Source organism: Pseudophryne corroboree, chromosome 4 (assembly GCF_028390025.1).
Source record: "Pseudophryne corroboree isolate aPseCor3 chromosome 4, aPseCor3.hap2, whole genome shotgun sequence".
NCBI classification, from domain to species: domain Eukaryota; kingdom Metazoa; phylum Chordata; class Amphibia; order Anura; family Myobatrachidae; genus Pseudophryne; species Pseudophryne corroboree.
Window position 1 is genome coordinate 907657777 of NC_086447.1, and position 20784 is coordinate 907678560.

The 20784-nt window shown below is 45.8% G+C and overlaps 1 protein-coding gene across 1 annotated transcript in view; it reads right to left on the minus strand.

The window, feature by feature from the left end:
* The window catches only part of LOC134911881 (calpain-14-like), a 43562-nt gene extending 23117 nt beyond the window's left edge, over window positions 1–20445 (minus strand). The window contains exons 1-5 of the mRNA XM_063919847.1: window positions 20390–20445; window positions 6901–7334; window positions 5232–5301; window positions 3249–3367; window positions 1361–1497 (exon numbers count right to left, since the gene is read on the minus strand). Coding sequence (XP_063775917.1) covers window positions 1361–1497; window positions 3249–3367; window positions 5232–5301; window positions 6901–7134 — 560 coding nt within the window. The 5' untranslated portion in view covers window positions 7135–7334; window positions 20390–20445. The remainder of the gene's footprint in view (window positions 1–1360; window positions 1498–3248; window positions 3368–5231; window positions 5302–6900; window positions 7335–20389) is intronic.
* Window positions 20446–20784: the final 339 nt, after the last annotated feature.

Here is a 20784-nt window from a genome sequence, read left to right on the forward strand (position 1 = left end):
TTAACCAACCACCCATAACACCCATTCTCTATTCCCTCCACTGGCAGCCTGTAAGATGGTGAATCTATTCCAAGACTGGCTTACTGACTTTCAAAGCCCTACATGACCTGGGCCCAAGGTCCCTTACTGTCCCGCTTGCTTACTGCTTCTCTACTCTGTAGATGAAGGACTATTAACAGTACCTAGAAACTCCCTGAATTCATCTGGGGGTCGAGCTTCACGCTTAGCGGCTCCGACTCTATGGAACTCGCTGCCCTGCACAGTTCCAGAGACCCCCACTCTAGAATCCTTCAAAACCAGACTCAAGACTTTCCTGTTACTCACGCGTTTCACTAATGTCCCTTTTCGTTCCTTAAACACAAGCCAAATGCTTAAAGCACTCTTTTCTATTAAGCTTATTTTGTATCTTGGGTTTTCTTTAGTGTCTAATGCAAATGTAAAGCACTTTGAGCTACTGGGAGAAACGTGCTTTATAAATATTATCATCATTATTATATTATAATTTTGTAGTTGGCTTTTAAAACTCTTTCCATTAGTTATTGTGACGATTGACATAACGTAAACGTAATCAATATTAAAGTCTTTCATTCTCCGCAGATGTTAAATTATTAATTGCTCTTAAGTTTACATGTTATAATTCCATATAGTCGAGGCAGACGCCTGATTAAAATATACCATAGTATTGATGCCGGCAGTAATGTATTGAGGTATAAATACTGGGCAACGCCAAATGTTTTCTTAGTAAAGAAACTGGGACTAGATGCCAGGAAGACATGTCCCAGCTGTATTATGCAGCACCACCTGGGAGTGGCTGGAAAATCCTTGGCTGTAGAACGAAGACTTAACTCTTCTCTTACAGGTTAAATGTTCTACATCCACAACAGAAGTGGAATAAGACAGCACACCACCGCCCTCTTGTGGACAAGTAAGGAATAAAGCCATAGTTTAATAACTTTTATGCATACTTTTGATGTCTACACTTCACACAGGGAAATTTCACAGTAAAACATTTTCCGTTAGTGATACAGTAGCTTTCACTTCCCTCGCCTTATTTACGAATTGTTACATTCTGCTAATAGGACTCATTTTGGAAAACTTTGCTTTAACCATTTATTGTGTCCTATCTGTACATGCAAGAATGTTATATTTAAAGTGCGCCCCTCAACTACACACTGCGGACACACACATGAAGCAAAATTCTTTGGATTAACACCTCCACTTGTCTTCTTTAGCAAGGTTTGATATGGTAAATCACGCTCTAAGTATCACTGTATTGCGCTTGTCTACTGCTTCATAAAATTCTAGCCGAAATTTATCAATATTGATCAATCTGAAATAATATATTGCCAGATAGACTTACTTGGCGTAGGCTTTCTCCAAGAGCGCGCCCCAAAACAAATTCTTCCTCGTAGACGATACAAATAGCAGCTTTCCATCTTTATCCACTGGCAGACGGTCATCTACCACCACGTCAACCCACTCACCAAAGCGCCAGAACTGCGTGGGAATCATGTAGGTGTTGTTATATAAATATAACAAGTTCAGTCCTTTTTAATTTTAACAGACACTGCACTTTAACATGCACACACATTCGCCTGGACAAACAGGCACATTAATTAGACAGACAGGTGAAAGTAAATGTCCCAGCACTAAAGTGCTTATGTTCAGTCTGCTGCAATAGCATGCAGCCACAATCTGATATGCTTCTCTGGCACAGTTTAATATAATAAGCCCTTGGAACAAGGGAGACTCTGGCCTACTCGCTGGCTGTTATTCAGCGTCAGTGCCCAGAGCAACGGGTGTATGAGAGTTTTAAACCCTTCCTGTCCTTCAGTGATGGGTTGCAGCTGGATCTGTGCAACCCAGAAAACCTGGAGTTCCAAACCTCCACTGCTACTGCAGACTGCACAGGCTTTGCTTTAATCTGTTTGACAGTATGGATGGTGTAATGGTTAGCATAACTGCCTTGCAGCACTAAGGTCATGGGTTCGATTCCCACCAGTGCCCTAACTGTGTGGCGTTTGTATATTCTCCCTGTACTTGTGTGGGTTTCCTCCAGTTTCCTCCCACAATTCAAGAATATACTGGTAGGTTAATTGGCTCCCAACAAAATTAACCCTAGTATGAATGTATCTGTGTGTACATGTGATAGGGAATATAGATTGTAAGCTCCACTGGGGCAGAGACTGATGTGAATGGGCAAACATTCTCTGTAAAGTGCTGTGGAATATGTGTGTGCTATATAAATAACTGGTAATACTAATAAATAATAGTCTCCCTTGGAGGAAGCTAATCTAACAGGGTTATTCATGTGAGAGGCAACCCCTTTAACACACACACACACACACACACACACACACACACACACACACACACACACACACATATATGTTAGAGTTATATCCCACTTCAAAGCTCATGATTCTCCAACACATATGATTATGCAGACCATCATGAGTTCTATTAATCTGCTGCTACCAACGCCTTCCCTGCCTATGAGATGTAATCAGTATTTTTTATTTTAATGTGATATTCTGTAACGAGACCTGGGAATACCTGCAGCTGAGACTCTAAAGAGCATCACTTCTCCATAGCACGCTATTAGAGGGATGCAGAGCCCTGATAATGAACAGTGATTACAATTTACAGCCAGGCTGGTCCTTTCCATTAGCAGGTACAGGCTGGAGTTAAGCAATCAGCTTTCTAATGACTAGCAGTAAATAAATATTAACATTACTGTGCGACAAGGGACCGGCACTGTAAGCCGCGAGAGGGAATGGTTTGTTTCACAAACCAGCATTTTACAATGAAATTATAACGATCTCCCACGGTCACTGGATTCTGTGGGGACACGTAAAGCACTCGCAGTAAAACACGCTACAAATGAGACCGAAAAACAACATGTAAAGTCAACATTAGGGAACCATAATGCCATCGGCCCAGGTAATAAGCCACACAGTGTAACAAAATGATTACACATGTGTAACGCAAAGGAGAGATGGGCAACACGGTTGCGTAGTGGTTAGCATTACTGTCTTACGGCACTGAGGGCATGGGTTTATCTGTTAGGAGTTTGCATGTTCTCCCCGTGTTTACGTGTTGGTATGTTAGGCAATTTAGACTGCAAGCTCTAACGGGTTCACTGAAATGCATGACATATATTCTTTGTACAGCGCTTCATAAACTGGTGGCACTGTATAAATTAGCCATAACAATGGGAAACAAGTGGTCATATCATTAATACTCACTCGGAAATGGAAGATTCCGGCGTAGTTCATGTCGAAGCTCTGGTTACACGGGACAATGTTGGTGAGCAAATCCTTGTGAAATGTGACCGAGGCAAGAGCAGCCAGGAACCAGCAATTCTCTAGTAGAGGGACGAAGGGTGTTAATTTATCTATTCATTCATTAATTGTATCTGACTGTTGCACAAACCCCCAAAGCCTGGATCACAGGGAGGCGAAGTCTTTGGCTGCATCACTATGGGCTATTACTAGGAATGTCCCTAGATCTAATAGCTGCCAACTCTCCCCTAATAGGCTCCTTAGTAAAGAAGTTTGCACATGTTTATTACAATAAAAAATGTAAACCATAGGTTGACTCAAACAGGGAAGCATAGGCAAACACAGGTGGGTTTCCTGTTGCCTGGAAACCCTCCTTATCTTGGCAAGTGGCTCAAAGTATGACAACAATAGCAATGGTCTATAACACAGGTTCTCAAACTCGGTCCTCTGGACCCCACACAGTGCATGCTTTGCAGGTCTCCTCACAAGTGAAATAATTAGCTCCGTCTGTGGACCTTTTAAAATGTGTCAGTGTGTAATTAATACACCTGTGCACCTGGAAAACATGCACTGTGTGGGGTCCTGAGGACTGAGTTTGAGAACCTGTGGTGTATAATATGTACGATTACTAGAGCTGCCGCCACATCATGCAGTGTAAGGGACAGAGTAGAGCTGCTGCACATGCCCAGTGGAAGCAGCTTCTTCTACCAAGTTTGCTGTGTGTGTGGATCTGAGTCCTCAATCAGTGCACTGGACTAGAGAGCAGCTTCCAGGAAGAAGAGACAGGAGCCTTACCATGAGGCGGGAGAATGTTTGTGTATATACGATTGTATGTTTAACCTTTTCCTGGCCACTTATCTTATTTATATTATTTCAATGATTGATACAGGCTATACTATAGACCATCTATAGTGTTAAATATTAATACTGTATTCCATACAGTATCCAGTGTATAAAAAGACTGACGTTTATATTAAATTCCAGGGTCTCCCCCAGCCTCCCCCACTTTCTCCAGTGTTCCGCAGAGTGGGAGATTTTGGATTGCATTGGGAAACTCCCCGTCTACAAATCCTGCGTTTACCACTGGGGAGGGCCATGGAGCACAAAGAGGTTCAATAAAATGTACTAACATGTACCTAACTATAAATCTATTCCTCTGTGCGGACAAAAATGACAGAGACCCAAGAAATCTTTTAGAATGTAGTTGGAACCTGCAGGGAACAGGACGCAGACAGCTGTTCCTGGTGCAGATAAAGCGGTATCAAGACTCCAGGTCGACAACAAAAAGGTCGACACACCTTAGGTCGACACCAATTGGTCGACACACCTTAGGTCAACATGGACAAAATGTCGACAGGGACAAAAGGTCGACGGGAACAAGGTCGACATGGAAAAAGGTCGACATGAGTTTTTTATGTTTTTTGGAACCTTTTCATACTTAACAATCCACGTGGACTACGATTGGAACGGTAATCTGTGCCGAGCGAAGCGGAGCGAAGGCACCATGCCCGAAGCATGGCGAGCCATGCGAGGGGACGCGGTGCACTAATTGGGGTTCCCGGTCACTCTACGAAGAAAACGACACCAAAAAAACATAAAAAACTCATGTCGACCTTTTTCCATGTCGACCTTGTTCCTGTCGACCTTTTGTCCTTGTCGACATTTTGTCCATGTCGACCTAAGGTGTGTCGACAAATTGGTGTCGACCTAAGGTGTGTCGACCTTTTTGTTGTCGACCCTGAGTCCCAGACCCAGATAAAGCACCTGCACTGGAAATGTTTTCCCAGGGTTGGTAAATGCTACATAATATTGACGGTATAAAATAATGTTGATAATGGACATAGAATTTATAAAGTTGTGCCTTATTATACTGGGGCCATTCCCGCAAACTCATCTTAAAGATTTTTTTTTGGGGGGGGCTTATTCCCATAAAGTCGCCCTCAGTACCTGTTAGTCCCTGATGCAAATCAAAGCGGCTGGCATCTTCCGCAAAAAACTGGGGATTCTTCACCAGCTCCTGTGAGGATGACACAATATTATACAATGCAATATTTCATTTTTCTTTAATTATCTTCACGCCACGTTCCTTTGTTGCTTTTGTCCCAGGGACATGAAGATATAAACTGAGTTTTACAGTCTGACTTTAAAAATGTTTGTTCCATCCTTGCTGCAATAATTACAGCGAGCCCTGTGCCTTAATTAAGTAGAGAGAGGTATAGAGAAGGAGAAATGAGAGCGGTAAATATTAAATACAGCACAGTCATCCCTGTTTAGTTATTCCCCGTGGAGCACTAAAGCCGAATCTTGCAAGAACATTTAGCTTTATGCAATATCTAAATATAGAGAGGGGGAAAAAAATAATCAAATTGCAGAGTTTTAATCAGCTGTGAGCTAAGTTTATAACTCAGCGCTTACAGCTACGGTACTGTAACTTTGTTGGATGTAATTGCTTGCTGCGCTGCTGCCATAAGCTTAAAGGGAACGTCACTTTTAATTTTTTGGGGAATTTCTGTTATATATTTTAGTATACAGTACAGAATGGGAATTTTAAAAAGAGATTATGAAAATAAAAAAAAACTTTTTTTCTGTAGCGATTGTACAGTAGGTGACCTTTTCTCCTGTACGGTCAGTGAATATTTGATTTACAGAACCTCGTGGACTTTTAAAGTGGTCTATACTTCTCTATAAGACTTCACAAGAGAAGCATAATAATTAAAACATACTGTATCCATTCTATCTGGCCAAAAAACACGAGATCAACAACACAAATTCATACTGTACTAGTAGAATGCGCAAAACAATTTCTAAGGCTATGTATATATTAAGTTACGGACAGTAATTAACTTACTGTATCCAGTACTGGATTAACAACAGAGCAGCCATTGCAACAGCCCAGGCCCCCCAACACACAGGAGCCCCCCTTCCCCCTGCCATATAGCTACATCACATGTTTATGGGGGCTCTGGGGCCTAATGTGAACAGGGGGTTCTTTGTGGAATAGGGGGAGATTTATCAAGGCTTGGAGAAAGATAAAGTTCCAAGCAACCAGCTCCTAAGTGTCATGTCACAGGCTGTGTTTGGAAAATGACAGGAGCTGATTGTTTGGTACTTTATCCCTCCCCAATGTATCTCTCTACAGGGCTTGATACGCCTCCTTCATGTGAACTGGGGGCACGGCAGTGTGTTCACCACATTTATGGTGCGGAGAGAATTTACACCGTATACTTTTTATTACCATCTCTACCATATCATTTTGACAATTTTATAGGTAGGGGTCCCCACATGATAGTTGCCTGTGGCCCCCACGAACCTTAATCTGTATTTATCTGGCAGTTTATTTTGTGCAGGAGGGAAGCCTGATATCAGCAAATATACTTCTTCCTACCGAAGGTACAATATATAAAATATATGCCCTTATTTATCAATGAGTGATAAATTTCACTGTGAGTGATAAATTGCACCAGCCAATCAGCTCCTGACTTCCGTGTCACAGGCTGGGTTTGAAAAATGTCAGTTAGGAGCTGATTGGATGGTGCAATTTATCACTCACGGTGAAATGTATCACTCATTGATAAATAAGGGCAATAATGTTATTCCAAGCTCGTTAGGAATTTACCTGTGGCCTCTTCCACTCAACGTAAGGCGGCAGTTTCCGCAAGAGGTTTCCGCAGCCGATGGAGCTGAGTTCGGCTGGGAAGGCGCTATCCACAAACAACTGCTTGCTCTTCAGGCACCTGTCCAGCAAGGTCTGATAATCCTGACTCTCCAGCCTCCGAGGCTTTCTAAACGTCCCTGTACGCAGGATCCGCGATGGCTTCCTCGCTCCAGTGATGAAGGAAAGTCGAGGCATTTTGGGTTGGAGGGTGAGGCGTTGACACAGGTGGCGGAGTGTGAGCCACTAAACGGGTAGCTCCACCTGGCAGCGCCAATCAATGCAGGATTCCAATTGTATGCAAAATCTTCCGGCCGACTCCAAGCAGATTCCCCAAATATCGCAGTCACGGGAAGGGCCTCCGCAGAATTCCGCTGATGTATATTCTCAGCCCTCTCCTGTAAGTACAGATGTAATTGAAGCACATTACACTTTGCATTATACAGAACCACGGCCTGAAGATGAGCAAATATGAGGCTTGTAAAACTCATGGCAGTTGCAATTAGTAAATAAACAAAATGCAAATGTAACATTCTGCCACCCTGACAGAGGCGTAACTGGGGGAGGCAACGGAGGCGGCTGCCGTCGGGCTCCTGCTCTGTAGGGGGCACATCTCCTCCCGTTCTGTGTGTTCAGGGACATCATTGAATTAAGTTAATTGATAGCTGCCGCTATCTCTTTCACACCTTACATGCCACACCCTGTTTATTATAGATACACATTTATTTTACAAGTGTCATACCCAGGATTAGAACCCACCACCTATTACACTAGAAGCAGACACCTTACTGATGAAGATATTTGCTCCAGCATAGAAAGCATGAGAATTCTAACTGTATGAAGTTACTTCACTGACAAATAAGAGTAACTTCATGTAGTTAGAATTCTCATGCTTCTTATAAAGGGGCAAATAACTCCATCAGTAAGGTGCCTGTTTCCAGTGTAATAGGTTGTGGGTTCTAAACCTTGGTATGACACTTAAAAATATTGGGGGTAATTCCAAGTTGATCGCAGCAGGAATTTTTTTAGCAGTTGGGCAAAACCATGTGCACTGCAGGGGGGGGGGGGGGGGGGGGAGATATAACATGTGCAGAGAGAGTTAAGGGGGGTACTCACGGAGCGACTTTCTAAGAAATCTGACTAGATTGCTTAGAATATCGGCATGATCGCTCTGTGTGTAGCCCCCTCAGCGATAGCGATGCGCGGCCCCGCACATCGCTATCGCTGCTGCTAGATTGGCCTGCATGCAGGGCGGGTCGCTCACTTCACCCGCTGGGTGAAGTGAGCGGCCCCCCCGTCTCCCCCCGCACGCTCAGCACAGATCGCGCTGTGCTGAGCGCCGGGAGAGATGTGTGCTGAGCGGTTCGCTCAGCACACATCTCTCCAGCATCGGGCCGTGAGTACTGGCCTTAACTCTCCCTGCAAATGTTATATCTGCCCCCCTACAGTGCACATGGGGGGTCATTCCGAGTCGTTCGCTCGGTAATTTTCTTCGCATCGCAGCATTTTTCTGCTTAGTACGCATGCGCAATGTTCGCACTGCGACTGCGCCAAGTATTTTTGCTATGAAGATAGTTTTTTTACTCACGGCTTTTTCTTCGCTCCGGCGATCGTAATGTGATTGACAGGAAATGGGTGTTACTGGGCGGAAACACGGCGTTTTATGGGCGTGTGGATAAAAACGCTACCGTTTCCGGGAAAAACGCGGGAATGGCTGGAGAAACGGGGGAGTGTCTGGGCGAACGCTGGGTGTGTTTGTGACGTCAAACCAGGAACGACAAGCACTGAACTGATCGCAGATACCGAGTAAGTCTGGAGCTACTCAGAAACTGCTAAGAGGTGTGTAATCGCAATATTGCAAATACATCGTTCGCAATTTTAAGAAGCTAAGATTCACTCCCAGTAGGCGGAGGCTTAGCGTGTGTAACTCTGCTAAAATCGCCTTGCGAGCGAACAACTCGGAATGACCTCCATGGTTTTGCCCAACTGCTAAAAAAATTCCTGCTGCAATCAACTTGGAATTACCCCCATTGTCAGAGAAATAATCAGTATTGTGAGTGACTGAGCAGATCTATGTAGTGTGTGGCTGGATACTACATAGATCTACCTAGTTGCAATGGTTTTAAACTGATAGCTTCATATAGTTAGAATCTGCAGGCTTGCTATGCAGGAGCAAATTGCTCTATCAGTAAGGTGTCTGCCATATGTTTATCTGTATGGGCGGGCTAATTTTTATCATGCCTCCGGGCACCTGGGACCAGAGGTGTAGCTAGGTGCCATGGTGCCCGGAGCAAGGGTATGTTTTGGCACCCCCTCCCCTGTACTGAATTGGGGGCCTGCCCAACATGTGGTGGCATGTTATATTTGAAAAGGAAAAAATATTAACAAATTCTAAATTGGTCACAGGGCCGGTTCTAGACCGCGTAGAGCTCAGGGTGAAAGTTTTCCCTGGGCAAGTACCCCCCCCCCCCCCCCATTAAGTATAAAAAGTATAAAACAGAGAGTGCGTCCCCAGACACGCAACAAATACATAGATAATGCAGCTAAAGGTGCTGCAGCAGCAGCTGGGGCATAGTGAGGTCTGCAGCAGCCAAGGCAGAAAGAGGTGCTGTAGCAGCCGGGGCAGAGAGAGGTCTGCAGCAGCCAAGGCAGAAAGAGGTGCTGCAGCAGCCGGGGCAGAGAGAGGTCTGCAGCAGCCAAGGCAGAAAGAGGTGCTGCAGCAGCCGGGGCAGTGAGGTGCTGCAGCAGCCGAGGCAGAGAGAGGTGCTGCAGCAGCCTAGGCAGAAAGAGGTGCTGCAGCAGCCGGGGCAGTGAGGTGCTGCAGCAGCCGAGGCAGAGAGAGGTGCTACAGCAGCCTAGGCAGAAAGAGGTGCTGCAGCATCTGGGGCAGAGTGAGGTGCTGCAGCAGCCTGGGCAGAGAGAGGTGCTGCAGCAGTGAAGGCTGCAGGACAGAAGTAACCCGGCTGCACAGCTACAAGCAGACAGTGAGACATGTAAAGAGGGCGGGCAGAGCTATGACGTGCTGGAGGTCAGTGTCACCTGCTGTCACCACTGGCCTGCCCTGTTCCCCACCTACTCTCTGAGTCCGAGTCAATGTGCGCCCCATCTGCGCCCTCTAACTTTTCTGGCGCCCGGAGCTCGTGCTCCACTGGAGCCAGAGCCCCCCTCGCTACACCCCTGCCTGGGACAAACATAAGCCACTGCACCCTGATGCTTATTTCAGTGTCCTGTCCGGATGCAGCAATGTGTATATACCATGACGTACCTATCCGCCATTGTCTTGTGCTGTAAGTCCTTGTTCTCTTGTTTTGCTCCTTTGTTTATGTACCGTGTTGGGCGCTGCGGAACCCTTGTGGCCCCATATACATAAATAATAATAATAATAGTAGTAAAAATGAAGGTTGCCATGCCATCCCTTTAAACTGGGACGCTCATGGATTACACAGATCTGTGGCTGATGAAAGCCAGGTGACATGCAGGCGTGAGGTCAGCCAGCCACAGAACCTGTGTAATTCATTAGTGTCCCTGTTTATAGGGATAGTATGGTCAGCCTAATAGTTAGAATACTGGGTCTTATTGAATCTCTGTGGGGCCTGTTTATTATTAAATATTTGCAGCAAATTCTCAGAATAAAAACACCCATTATCAGGGCATACCCACAAACATCACCCTAATGATAATCTCTGACACCTGCTGCGATAACTCCATTTCTGACAGTAGCCGCTAGGGTTACCACCTCATCCCTTTAATCCCGGACACACATTAATTACACAGGTTCTGGGGCTGGCTGACTTCAAGACTCCATTTCACCTGATTTTAATCAGCCACAGAACCTGTGTAATTAATACCGTATGTGTCCAGAATTAAAGGGATGAGGTGGTAACCAGGGCAGTCGAGAGCCGGGATGGGCCCAGGTAGTTTTCAAGGGGCGTGGCCTAATCACAGGAGGCGTGGTCATGTACCCTTAGGAAAAAAACTGAAACAAATTGTATTTTAAGTACCTCCATGGCCACAGTGCAGCCCAGTACACAGCAGCGTGTGCTGGGCAGAGGAGAAGAGCTGCGGCTGATGCTCCCAGGAAAGGGGGAGGGGGCCTGGGCCCCTACTGGATCCTCACTGGGTCCCTCCATCAGACCTGGGCCCGGGTCATTTGTACCCGCTCCCCCCCTCTCTCGGCACCACTGGTGGTAACCCTAGTAGCCGCAGTCCCCATAGGTTTCTATGGGGGATGTGATGCTGACAAATTTACCAGGAGTTTGGCCCCCACAGCTAATGCCATCTGAAGATGGCGTTGCGCCTCTGTAGCCTATGAGCTACACTTTACAAAATGTACCGTGAGAGAGTTCCTCCGGCAATGGCCACCGCGTATGCATGGTCAGTAGACTGCGCCTGCGCTAGAGTCCTGTTAGAAAAGTGAAGAGACTGTTGAGGCGGTCTCTTCACTCCGGACACATCGCAGGGACGGGCTGCTTTCAGAACAGCACCCATCACCCCTCACCCATAGCAGTCCTTATTTTGGTGCCGTATGCCAGCAAGAGCATTGGTGTCACCACCCACCATATTTGGAATAGGGACAATGCGCACCTAAGGCACGCAGCCCAAAAATGGGCGTGTTCTTGCTGGGAAGGGGCGTGGCCACACAATAGTACCCCCAATTCAAATTACGCTACACACTACTGCAACGTTAGTCACATTATATCACACAATAGTGTCCCTTATTCATGCTACGTCACGTGATTGCATCCCTTATTCACATTATGCCTCACAGTAGTGCCCCTTATTCACGTTACACCGCACTGTATCACTTCTTGTTGACGTTACACCCCACAGAATCGCCCCTTGCTGAAATTACACCACACTCTATCACTCCTTATTCACATTACACCAGTCAGTAGTTCCCTTTATACACGTTACGCCACACAGTAATAGCGCTCCTTATGCACATAATGGCACACATTAATGTCCCTTTCACATATGCCCCACATTAGTAATGCCCGAATACACATAATGTCACAAAGTAATGCACCTTACACATATACCCACATTAGTAATGCCCTAAATCACATAATGCCACACAGTAATGCCCCTTACACATATGCCCCACGGGATGGTATTGGGATCCCAGCGCATGGTATGCCAGCGGTCAGAATACACCTAATAGGTAGGTATACTAAGTCTAACAGGTTACCTCCCTTCCCACAGCCTGACCTTAACATTCTCACGCCCCCCGCCTAACCCTAACAAGCGCCCTTCCCCCACCCGACCTAACCCTCAGCAGCCTGGCATACTTACCTTCAGGATGCTATGATCGCAGTAGCCAGCCCAAAGCAGGACCTCAGCAGGCCCTAGACAGGCTTGAATGTTCTTAGGCATTCCAATTGCACTATGCCTAGGGCCAGCTCTGAAAGCAATAGTACTGTGCAGCTGTACATAAAGCAGCGATATGGTGCAGCTGTGTATAAAACAGTGATACTGTGTGCAGCTGTATATAAAGCAATAGTACTGTGCAGCTGTAAACTGTATAAAGCAATAGTATTGTACAGATGTATACTGTATAAAGCAATAGTACTGTGCAGCTGTATATAAAGCAGTGATATGGTGCAGCTCTGCATAAAACAATGGTACTGTGCATCTATACACAAAGCAGTGGTACTGTGCGGCAGTATATAAAGCAATGACATGGAGCAGCAGTACATACAGCAGTGGTACTGTGCGGCAGTATATAAAGCAATGACATGGGGCAGCAGTACATACAGCAGTGGTACTGTGCGGCAGTACATAAAGCACTGACATGGTGCAGCAGTACATACAGCAGTAGTACTGTGCGGCAGTATATAAAGCACTGACATGGGGCAGCAGTACATAAAGCAGTGGTACTGTGCGGCAGTATATAAAGCACTGACATGGAGCAGCAGTACATACAGCAGTGGTACTGTGCGGCAGTATATAAAGCACTGACATGGTGCAGCAGTACATACAGCAGTGGTACTGTGCAGCAGTATATAAAGCAGTGACATGGGGCAGCAGTACATACAGCAGTGGTACTGTGCGGCAGTATATAAAGCACTGACATGGTGCAGCAGTACATACAGCAGTGGTACTGTGCAGCAGTATATAAAGCACTGACATGGTGCAGCAGTACATAAAGCAGTGGTACTGTGCGGCAGTATATAAAGCACTGACATGGTGCAGCAGTACATACAGCAGTGGTACTGTGCAGCAGTATATAAAGCACTGACATGGAGCAGCAGTACATACAGCAGTGGTACTGTGCAGCAGTATATAAAGCAATGACATGGGGCAGCAGTACATACAGCAGTGGTACTGTGCGGCAGTATGTAAAGCACTGACATGGTGCAGCAGTACATACAGCAGTGGTACTGTGCAGCAGTATATAAAGCACTGACATGGAGCAGCAGTACATACAGCAGTGGTACTGTGCGGCAGTATATAAAGCAATGACATGGTGCAGCAGCACATACAGCAGTGGTACTGTGCGGCAGTATATAAAGCAGTGACATGGAGCAGCATTACATACAGCAGTGGTACTGTGCGGCAGTATATAAAGCATTACATGAAGCTGTACATACAGCAGTGGTACTGTGCGGCAGTATATAAAGCAGTGACATGGGGCAGCAGTACATACAGCAGTGGTACTGTGCGGCAGTATATAAAGCAATGACATGGAGCAGCAGTACATACAGCAGTGGTACTGTGCAGCAGTATATAAAGCAGTGACATGGAGCAGCATTACATACAGCAGTGGTACTGTGCGGCAGTATATAAAGCATTACATGAAGCTGTACATACAGCAGTGGTACTGTGCGGCAGTATATAAAGCAGTGACATGGGGCAGCAGTACATACAGCAGTGGTACTGTGCGGCAGTATATAAAGCAATGACATGGAGCAGCAGTACATACAGCAGTGGTACTGTGCGGCAGTATATAAAGCAATGACATGGTGCAGCAGCACATACAGCAGTGGTACTGTGCAGCAGTATATAAAGCAGTGACATGGGGCAGCAGTACATACAGCAGTGGTACTGTGCGGCAGTATATAAAGCAGTGACATGGGGCAGCAGTACATACAGAAGTGGTACTGTGCGGCAGTATATAAAGCAATGACATGGAGCAGCAGTACATACAGCAGTGGTACTGTGCGGCAGTATATAAAGCAATGACATGGAGCAGCAGTACATACAGCAGTGGTACTGTGCGGCAGTATATAAAGCAATGACATGGAGCAGCAGTACATACAGCAGTGGTACTGTGCGGCAGTATATAAAGCAATGACATGGTGCAGCAGTACATAAAGCAGTGGTACTGTGCGGCAGTATATAAAGCAATGACTTGGAGCAGCAGTACATAAAGCAGTGGTACTGTGCGGCAGTATATAAAGCAATGACATGGTGCAGCAGTACATACAGCAGTGGTACTGTGCAGCAGTATATAAAGCAATGACATGGTGCAGCAGTACATCCAGCAGTGGTACTGTGCGGCAGTATATAAAGCAATGACATGGTGCAGCAGTACATACAGCAGTGGTACTGTGCAGCAGTATATAAAGCAATGACATGGTGCAGCAGTACATACAGCAGTGGTACTGTGCGGCAGTATATAAAGCAATGACATGGAGCAGCAGTACATACAGCAGTGGTACTGTGCGGCAGTATATAAAGCACTGACATGGAGCAGCAGTACATACAGCAGTGGTACTGTGCGGCAGTATATAAAGCAATGACATGGAGCAGCAGTACATCCAGCAGTGGTACTGTGCGGCAGTATATAAAGCAATAGCATGGTGCAGCAGTACATACAGCAGTGGTACTGTGCGGCAGTATATAAAGCAATGACATGGAGCAGCAGTACATAAAGCAGTGGTACTGTGCAGCAGTATATAAAGCAATGACATGGAGCAGCAGTACATACAGCAGTGATACTGTGCGGCAGTATATAAAGCAATGACATGGAGCAGCAGTACATACAGCAGTGATACTGTGCGGCAGTATATAAAGCAATGACATGGAGCAGCAGTACATACAGCAGTGATACTGTGCGGCAGTATATAAAGCAATGACATGGAGCAGCAGTACATACAGCAGTGATACTGTGCGGCAGTATATAAAGCAATGACATGGAGCAGCAGTACATCCAGCAGTGGTACTGTGCGGCAGTATATAAAGCAATGACATGGTGCAGCAGTACATACAGCAGTGGTACTGTGCGGCAGTATATAAAGCAATGACATGGAGCAGCATTACATGAAGCTGTACATACTGTAGTAGTACTATGCTGAACTAGAATGACTTTACAGAGGAGTTTGTCCTGTGACTGCTGAGTAATCTCGGGTTGTTCTGCACAGGAGAGAGGAATTGTGGGGACAGCTGCTATACTCACTGAGTCAGCTATCCGGCACCTTCCAGCAGAACGTGAACATGTTACTCACCCATCCACATATTCCAAAACACGGCAGCTCACGTGCAGGAGGCGTCTGTCTGTCACACCGTGTGCTCGCGTCGGGAATGATCCGCCCTAGTACAGTATGATATCAACAATCGCTCGCTGTGGGGTTTAGTTCTGAATCACCGTCGGGTTTTGGGTTTGGGTTTGGATCTGGGTTTCATTCAAAATTGATAAAAATCAATAAAAACAGCTAAAATCATGTAAACCTGGACCTGTGTTTGTTCCTATAGTATTATTAATATCAATAACATTCATTTCCAGTCATTTCCAGTCAATTTTGTCCACCTGAGTGACACGGGCCCTGAAATCATGAGGCAGGGACTTAAAACCCCAGATGCGTTGATCTGTGACGCCCTGGGGCAAAGTCCTTGCACCTTGTGGTTATTATTCTACAGAAAATGCACGCGCAGATGAATGACCTGTACAATGAAGTTGGTATTTTGTTGCTATGTATTTTCTGGCTTTATTGTAAAAAAAATGCCTGAATATGACTGAAAAAGATAAAAATAATACACAAGTGGTTATTTGCCCCGACACCCCCCACAGCGCAACATGATTCTACCCAGGGGCAAAGTTACTTGCTCCTCCTTACATTATTTCCACCTCAGAATCCGGCCTACAGTATGGTGCCGGATATCACAGACATCTTCTATGTATGCACAGTTACATCATATTTCCTGCGTAGACGTCTCCTTTATTCAGAATAACCGTTTGGTTCTGCAGGCCTCACACTGGGTAATAAATTGTACTTGCCTGTCCCCCAGGATTGGCCGGGAGGCTCCTGAATATCAGGTGGCGCTCCCAGCTCTTCAGAAAGGTAGACAAGTCTCCCGGGGCTGGCATCACCCCCCTCAGCCTCTCGCACCCCCTGCAGCCTCCCCATAGCCGTCCTTTAAAGTAGGTGACCTCGGGAGGCTGATGACATGATCTGATGTCCATGCCCCATAGGCCCACTGATGCTGAGGTCAGGCCCCCATGCTGTACCAACCTGTTACCCCCTCCCGCATGGGGCAGTTACAAGAAAATCTATAACTGCTAATTCCCCCAGAAGTTGCTGCTTTCCTAGATTTTGAATTCCCTACATAAAAATGCAGCATGCTGGGACTAGTAGTTGCACAACCGCTGAAGAGCAAGCGAGCTTGATGCAAATGAATGAAATATTCTCTGTAGAGCGCAGCGTGATATGTGTGCACTATATAATAGATATAATATAAATAACTGCTAATAAGTACAGTATTCCGGTGTTAGAAGGTGCTCACATGCTGTCCTCGCCTGTTACTTCCTCCACTCCCGTCATTCTCAAATTCTCCCCAAACTTCCTGATTGTACCCTGGCGGCTGAATTTAACAAACAGTACACAATATCGGCTGTCTCCTAGGGCGCTCTCGTCCATCGTGACCTCACTCTTCATGAGCTGTCACGGATTAGAAATCTACAGAAAAAGTAATGTGCCTTGAGCTAAAGTATCCGGTATCTGCTTAGGTCATAGAGTATGCTGGCGTATCTGTGATATTCTCAGTCGCCCTTTATTTGCAAAATCCCCTGACAGTACGCGGATCACCTTTTAGATGGCAAAGTGGTGGCAGCCACTAATATCCATTGTCTCCAGATAATACCCCAAATGCTGCTTAGTTTTTAGCAGCTGTGCAAACACTATGCCGCCGCCCACTGGGAGTGTATTTTAGCTTAGCAGAAGTGCGAACGAAAGGATCGCAGAGCGGCAGCATAATTTTATTGTGCAGTTTTAGAGTAGCTCAATACCTACTCAGCGCTTGCGATGACTTCAGACTGTTCAGTTCCTGATTTGACTTCACGAACACGCCCTGCGTTCACCCAGCCACGCCTGCGTTTTTGCTGCCACGCCTGCGTTTTTTTGAACACTCTCTGAAAACGGTCAGTTGCCACCCAGAAACGCCCACTTCATGTCAATCACTCTGCGGCCAGCAGGGCGACTGAAACACTTCGCTAGACTCTGTGTGAAACTACATCGTTCGTTGTAATATTACATCGCGCGTGTGCATTGCGTCGCATACGCATGCGCAGAAGTGCCGTTTTTTTGCCTCATCGCTGCACAGCGAACGAAAGCAGCTAGCGATTAACTCGGAATGATCCCCATAGAACACTGAGCTTAATAGACTGTATAGAAAAATGGATTTCTCTGGGCGCGCATCTTATAAAAGAAAGGAAGTATTGTCATTATGATTCCCCAAAGTTACAGCAGTCCCATCTATTGTTCTCTGGAACTGCTAGAGAGGGAGCAGAAAATAAATCTCATTCATTTGCTAATGGTGCTGCTGTCTTGTGCTGCCCAGACCGGTGGAGTAGACCTTATTGCAGCGGCCCTGCTGTATTTAATCTAAATTCCAGCCTTCTGATTACCAGCGTAGGATCGCGTGTGTGCGGTGCTTGGCCTGCTGCCTGGTGAAGATGTTTAAAAATAATAAGATAAAAGGCGAGGCTGAGTTCCTGAGTCCGCTCCCATTATTCTAATTGCACAGGTCATCATCTTCACGCCAGTAAATTATCCTAGCCCAAGCGTGGGCAAGGCAACCTGTCGCTCCTCAGTTGCTGTAAAACTAGAAGTCCCATCATGCCTTACCAACTTTAACTCCTATGGTGGCACTGCTAGTTTCATCATTCCAGACCTCTATTGCAAAACTGCAAGTCCCAGCATGTCCTGCCAAGCTGCCTAGCTGCTGCAGTGCTCAAAACTTCCTGAGCTAAAAGTATTTGTATAGTTAGGGGCCTATTTATCAATTATTATTTGCAGGATATTCCTAGTGGTACGGTTCAAAACCCTGATAATTAATAAATGAACCTCAGTCTTAATGAGATGAAAGACAACCACAGATGTACAGCAAATGAAGTACCACCTGTGGCCAGCAGGTGGCGCTGCAGAACACTGATTTCCAAATTCTGTATAGGGGGAATAGTGGTCTGCAGGTATCACCGTGCTACATTATCCATCACCCCAGCAACTAGAGAGATGAGAAACGTTTCATTCTTCTAGAGACTTTATTTTAATAACGTCCTTTTCTTCCCCTGGTATATTCGCTCCTCTATCACTGCCAGCCCTATGCAGAGGTCTCCACCACCACCGGAGTCTACCGCCTGGTTGGCACATGGGCCGGGATTATCTATGATGGAGGAAAGTGGACCCACAGCGGTATGTGGCCTAGGGCCCTATGGTGTCACATGGGGTCACACAGGGTCAGTACTAGTACACACAGAGCTAGTCTACTGCAATAAATCATTTTATATATTCTGATCAAGACCTACAGTATATCACATTGGCCTAGGGCTCCTATGTTATTACACAGGACACCCAGATGGTATATGTGTGCTCCATGATGAGTCCACAAAGGGGGTCATTCCGACCTGATCATAAGCTGACGTTTTTCGCAGTGCAGCGACCGGGTCACTACTGCGCATGCGTATGCACCGCAATGCACAGGCGCGTCGTACGAGTACAAAGCGGATCATTGCTGGGCGATGGATTTAATGAAGAATCCGTTCGCACAGCCGATCGCAAGGAGACTGACAGGAAGAAGGCGTTTGTGGGTGTCAACTGACCGTTTTCTGGGAGTGGTTGGAAAAACGCAGGCGTGTCCAGGCGTTTGCAGGGCGGGTGTCTGACGTCAATTCCGGGACCGGACAGGCTGAAGTGATCGCAGCGGCTGAGTAAGTTCTGAGCTACTAAGAAACTGCACAAACTATTTTTGTACCGCTCAGCTGCACAGGCGATCGCACACTTGCACAGCTAAAATACACTCTCCCGTGGGCGGTGACTTTGCGTTCGCACGGCTGCAAAATCTAGCTAGCAAGCGATTAACTCGGAATAACCCCCAAAAAGACTGCCTATGCCCATGGCTCTCCACAAAGCTGTGGGACTACATGTCCCAGCATGCTATGCCGGTTGCACTTACTGTCATTGATTTCCTCAACAGCTGGGTACTTTAGTACATCAGAGCCTCACTACCCATACCTTATGCACAGTGTATACTGTAGATAGATAGATAGATAGATAGATAGATAGATAGATAGATAGATAGATAGATAGATAGATAGATAGATAGATGATGGTGTATGAGTTGTCCCTGAAGACGGGGCTTTGTCCCCGAAACAGCATAGGACCGAATTAAAGACAATTTAGCCTAATACTCAGTCTGCAGAGTGCCGCTGATTCCTGCTTCATCTTATTGGATCTTGCCTTTGATCGCAGAGGGCACCGCAGCAAGTATCATTCCATACCCAATTGAGTGCCGAACCTTACCGCTATCTAGATAGTTAGATAGATAGATAGATAGATAGATAGATAGATAGATAGATAGATAGATAGATAGATAGATAGATAGATAGACGGAACAACATAACAGTAATATCAGTGCCGGCAGCTGTGCGCACATGAACGGACCAACAATCAAATTGTTCCATATATATATATATATAGGGTTGGTATCGTGTGACCGGCAAAACTTTGGATGCTAATCAGATGGCATGCACAGTAAATGATACATCACCATAATAAATCTATGGGAACACTGTATAGAAGTAGATAGTGCAGATGACAGCTGTCTGTTCCCTGTGTTACTCCAGTATTGTTTAGCGCATGTTCTTCTACTTGTTCTTACACTAAAAGCTTTTATCCATTCACATTGTCCCAGGCTAAGAGCTGCACTTACTATGTTCAGAATCTAATGCTCATTAACATAAGCTATTCTTTGTACAACACCATACAGTAGACGTAAATCCCTTTGATGTAGGGTCACCATAAAGCATCATCCCACTATGGTCCACCTGATGGACATAACAGCATCTTCCAGCACACAACATGTACACTGCAGCAAAACACCTACTGACAACATGCAGTACTACCCACTGCGCTACACAGTGCTTCATATTAGATTAAAGGCACTATACAGTAATATTCCCCCTGTATAGGGTAGGGAAGCTGAAACATCCGATAGATAAACAGAGGCCGAGACAAACCTTTTAGATGAACCAGGCAGAGTCGGTTCCTTGTTATGATCAGGTAGTTCCTTGTGTATCAGTCAGTTACTTTATTCTTGAGGAACCTGTGTGACTGGCTACAGTATATAAGTGAACCAGGGGTGTGATGTAACCATTCCTGGCCCCGCCCCTTCTGTCTGTTCATTAATTTGTTTCTTAATATTTCTCCTTGATACATTATGTTAGTGAGAGGCACATGTCACCGCCTCCTTTACATGCTAAAATTCTCTCCTGGTTCATGACACGACTTGTGTGAGAGACCAGGTTACAGACTCAGCAGCTTACAATGTACCAGTATTCTGCTGTACTAACAATTCCTAAGGGAAAGTGACCAACATGTCTTACTACAATAATGTTCTGTCTGTACTGTAACA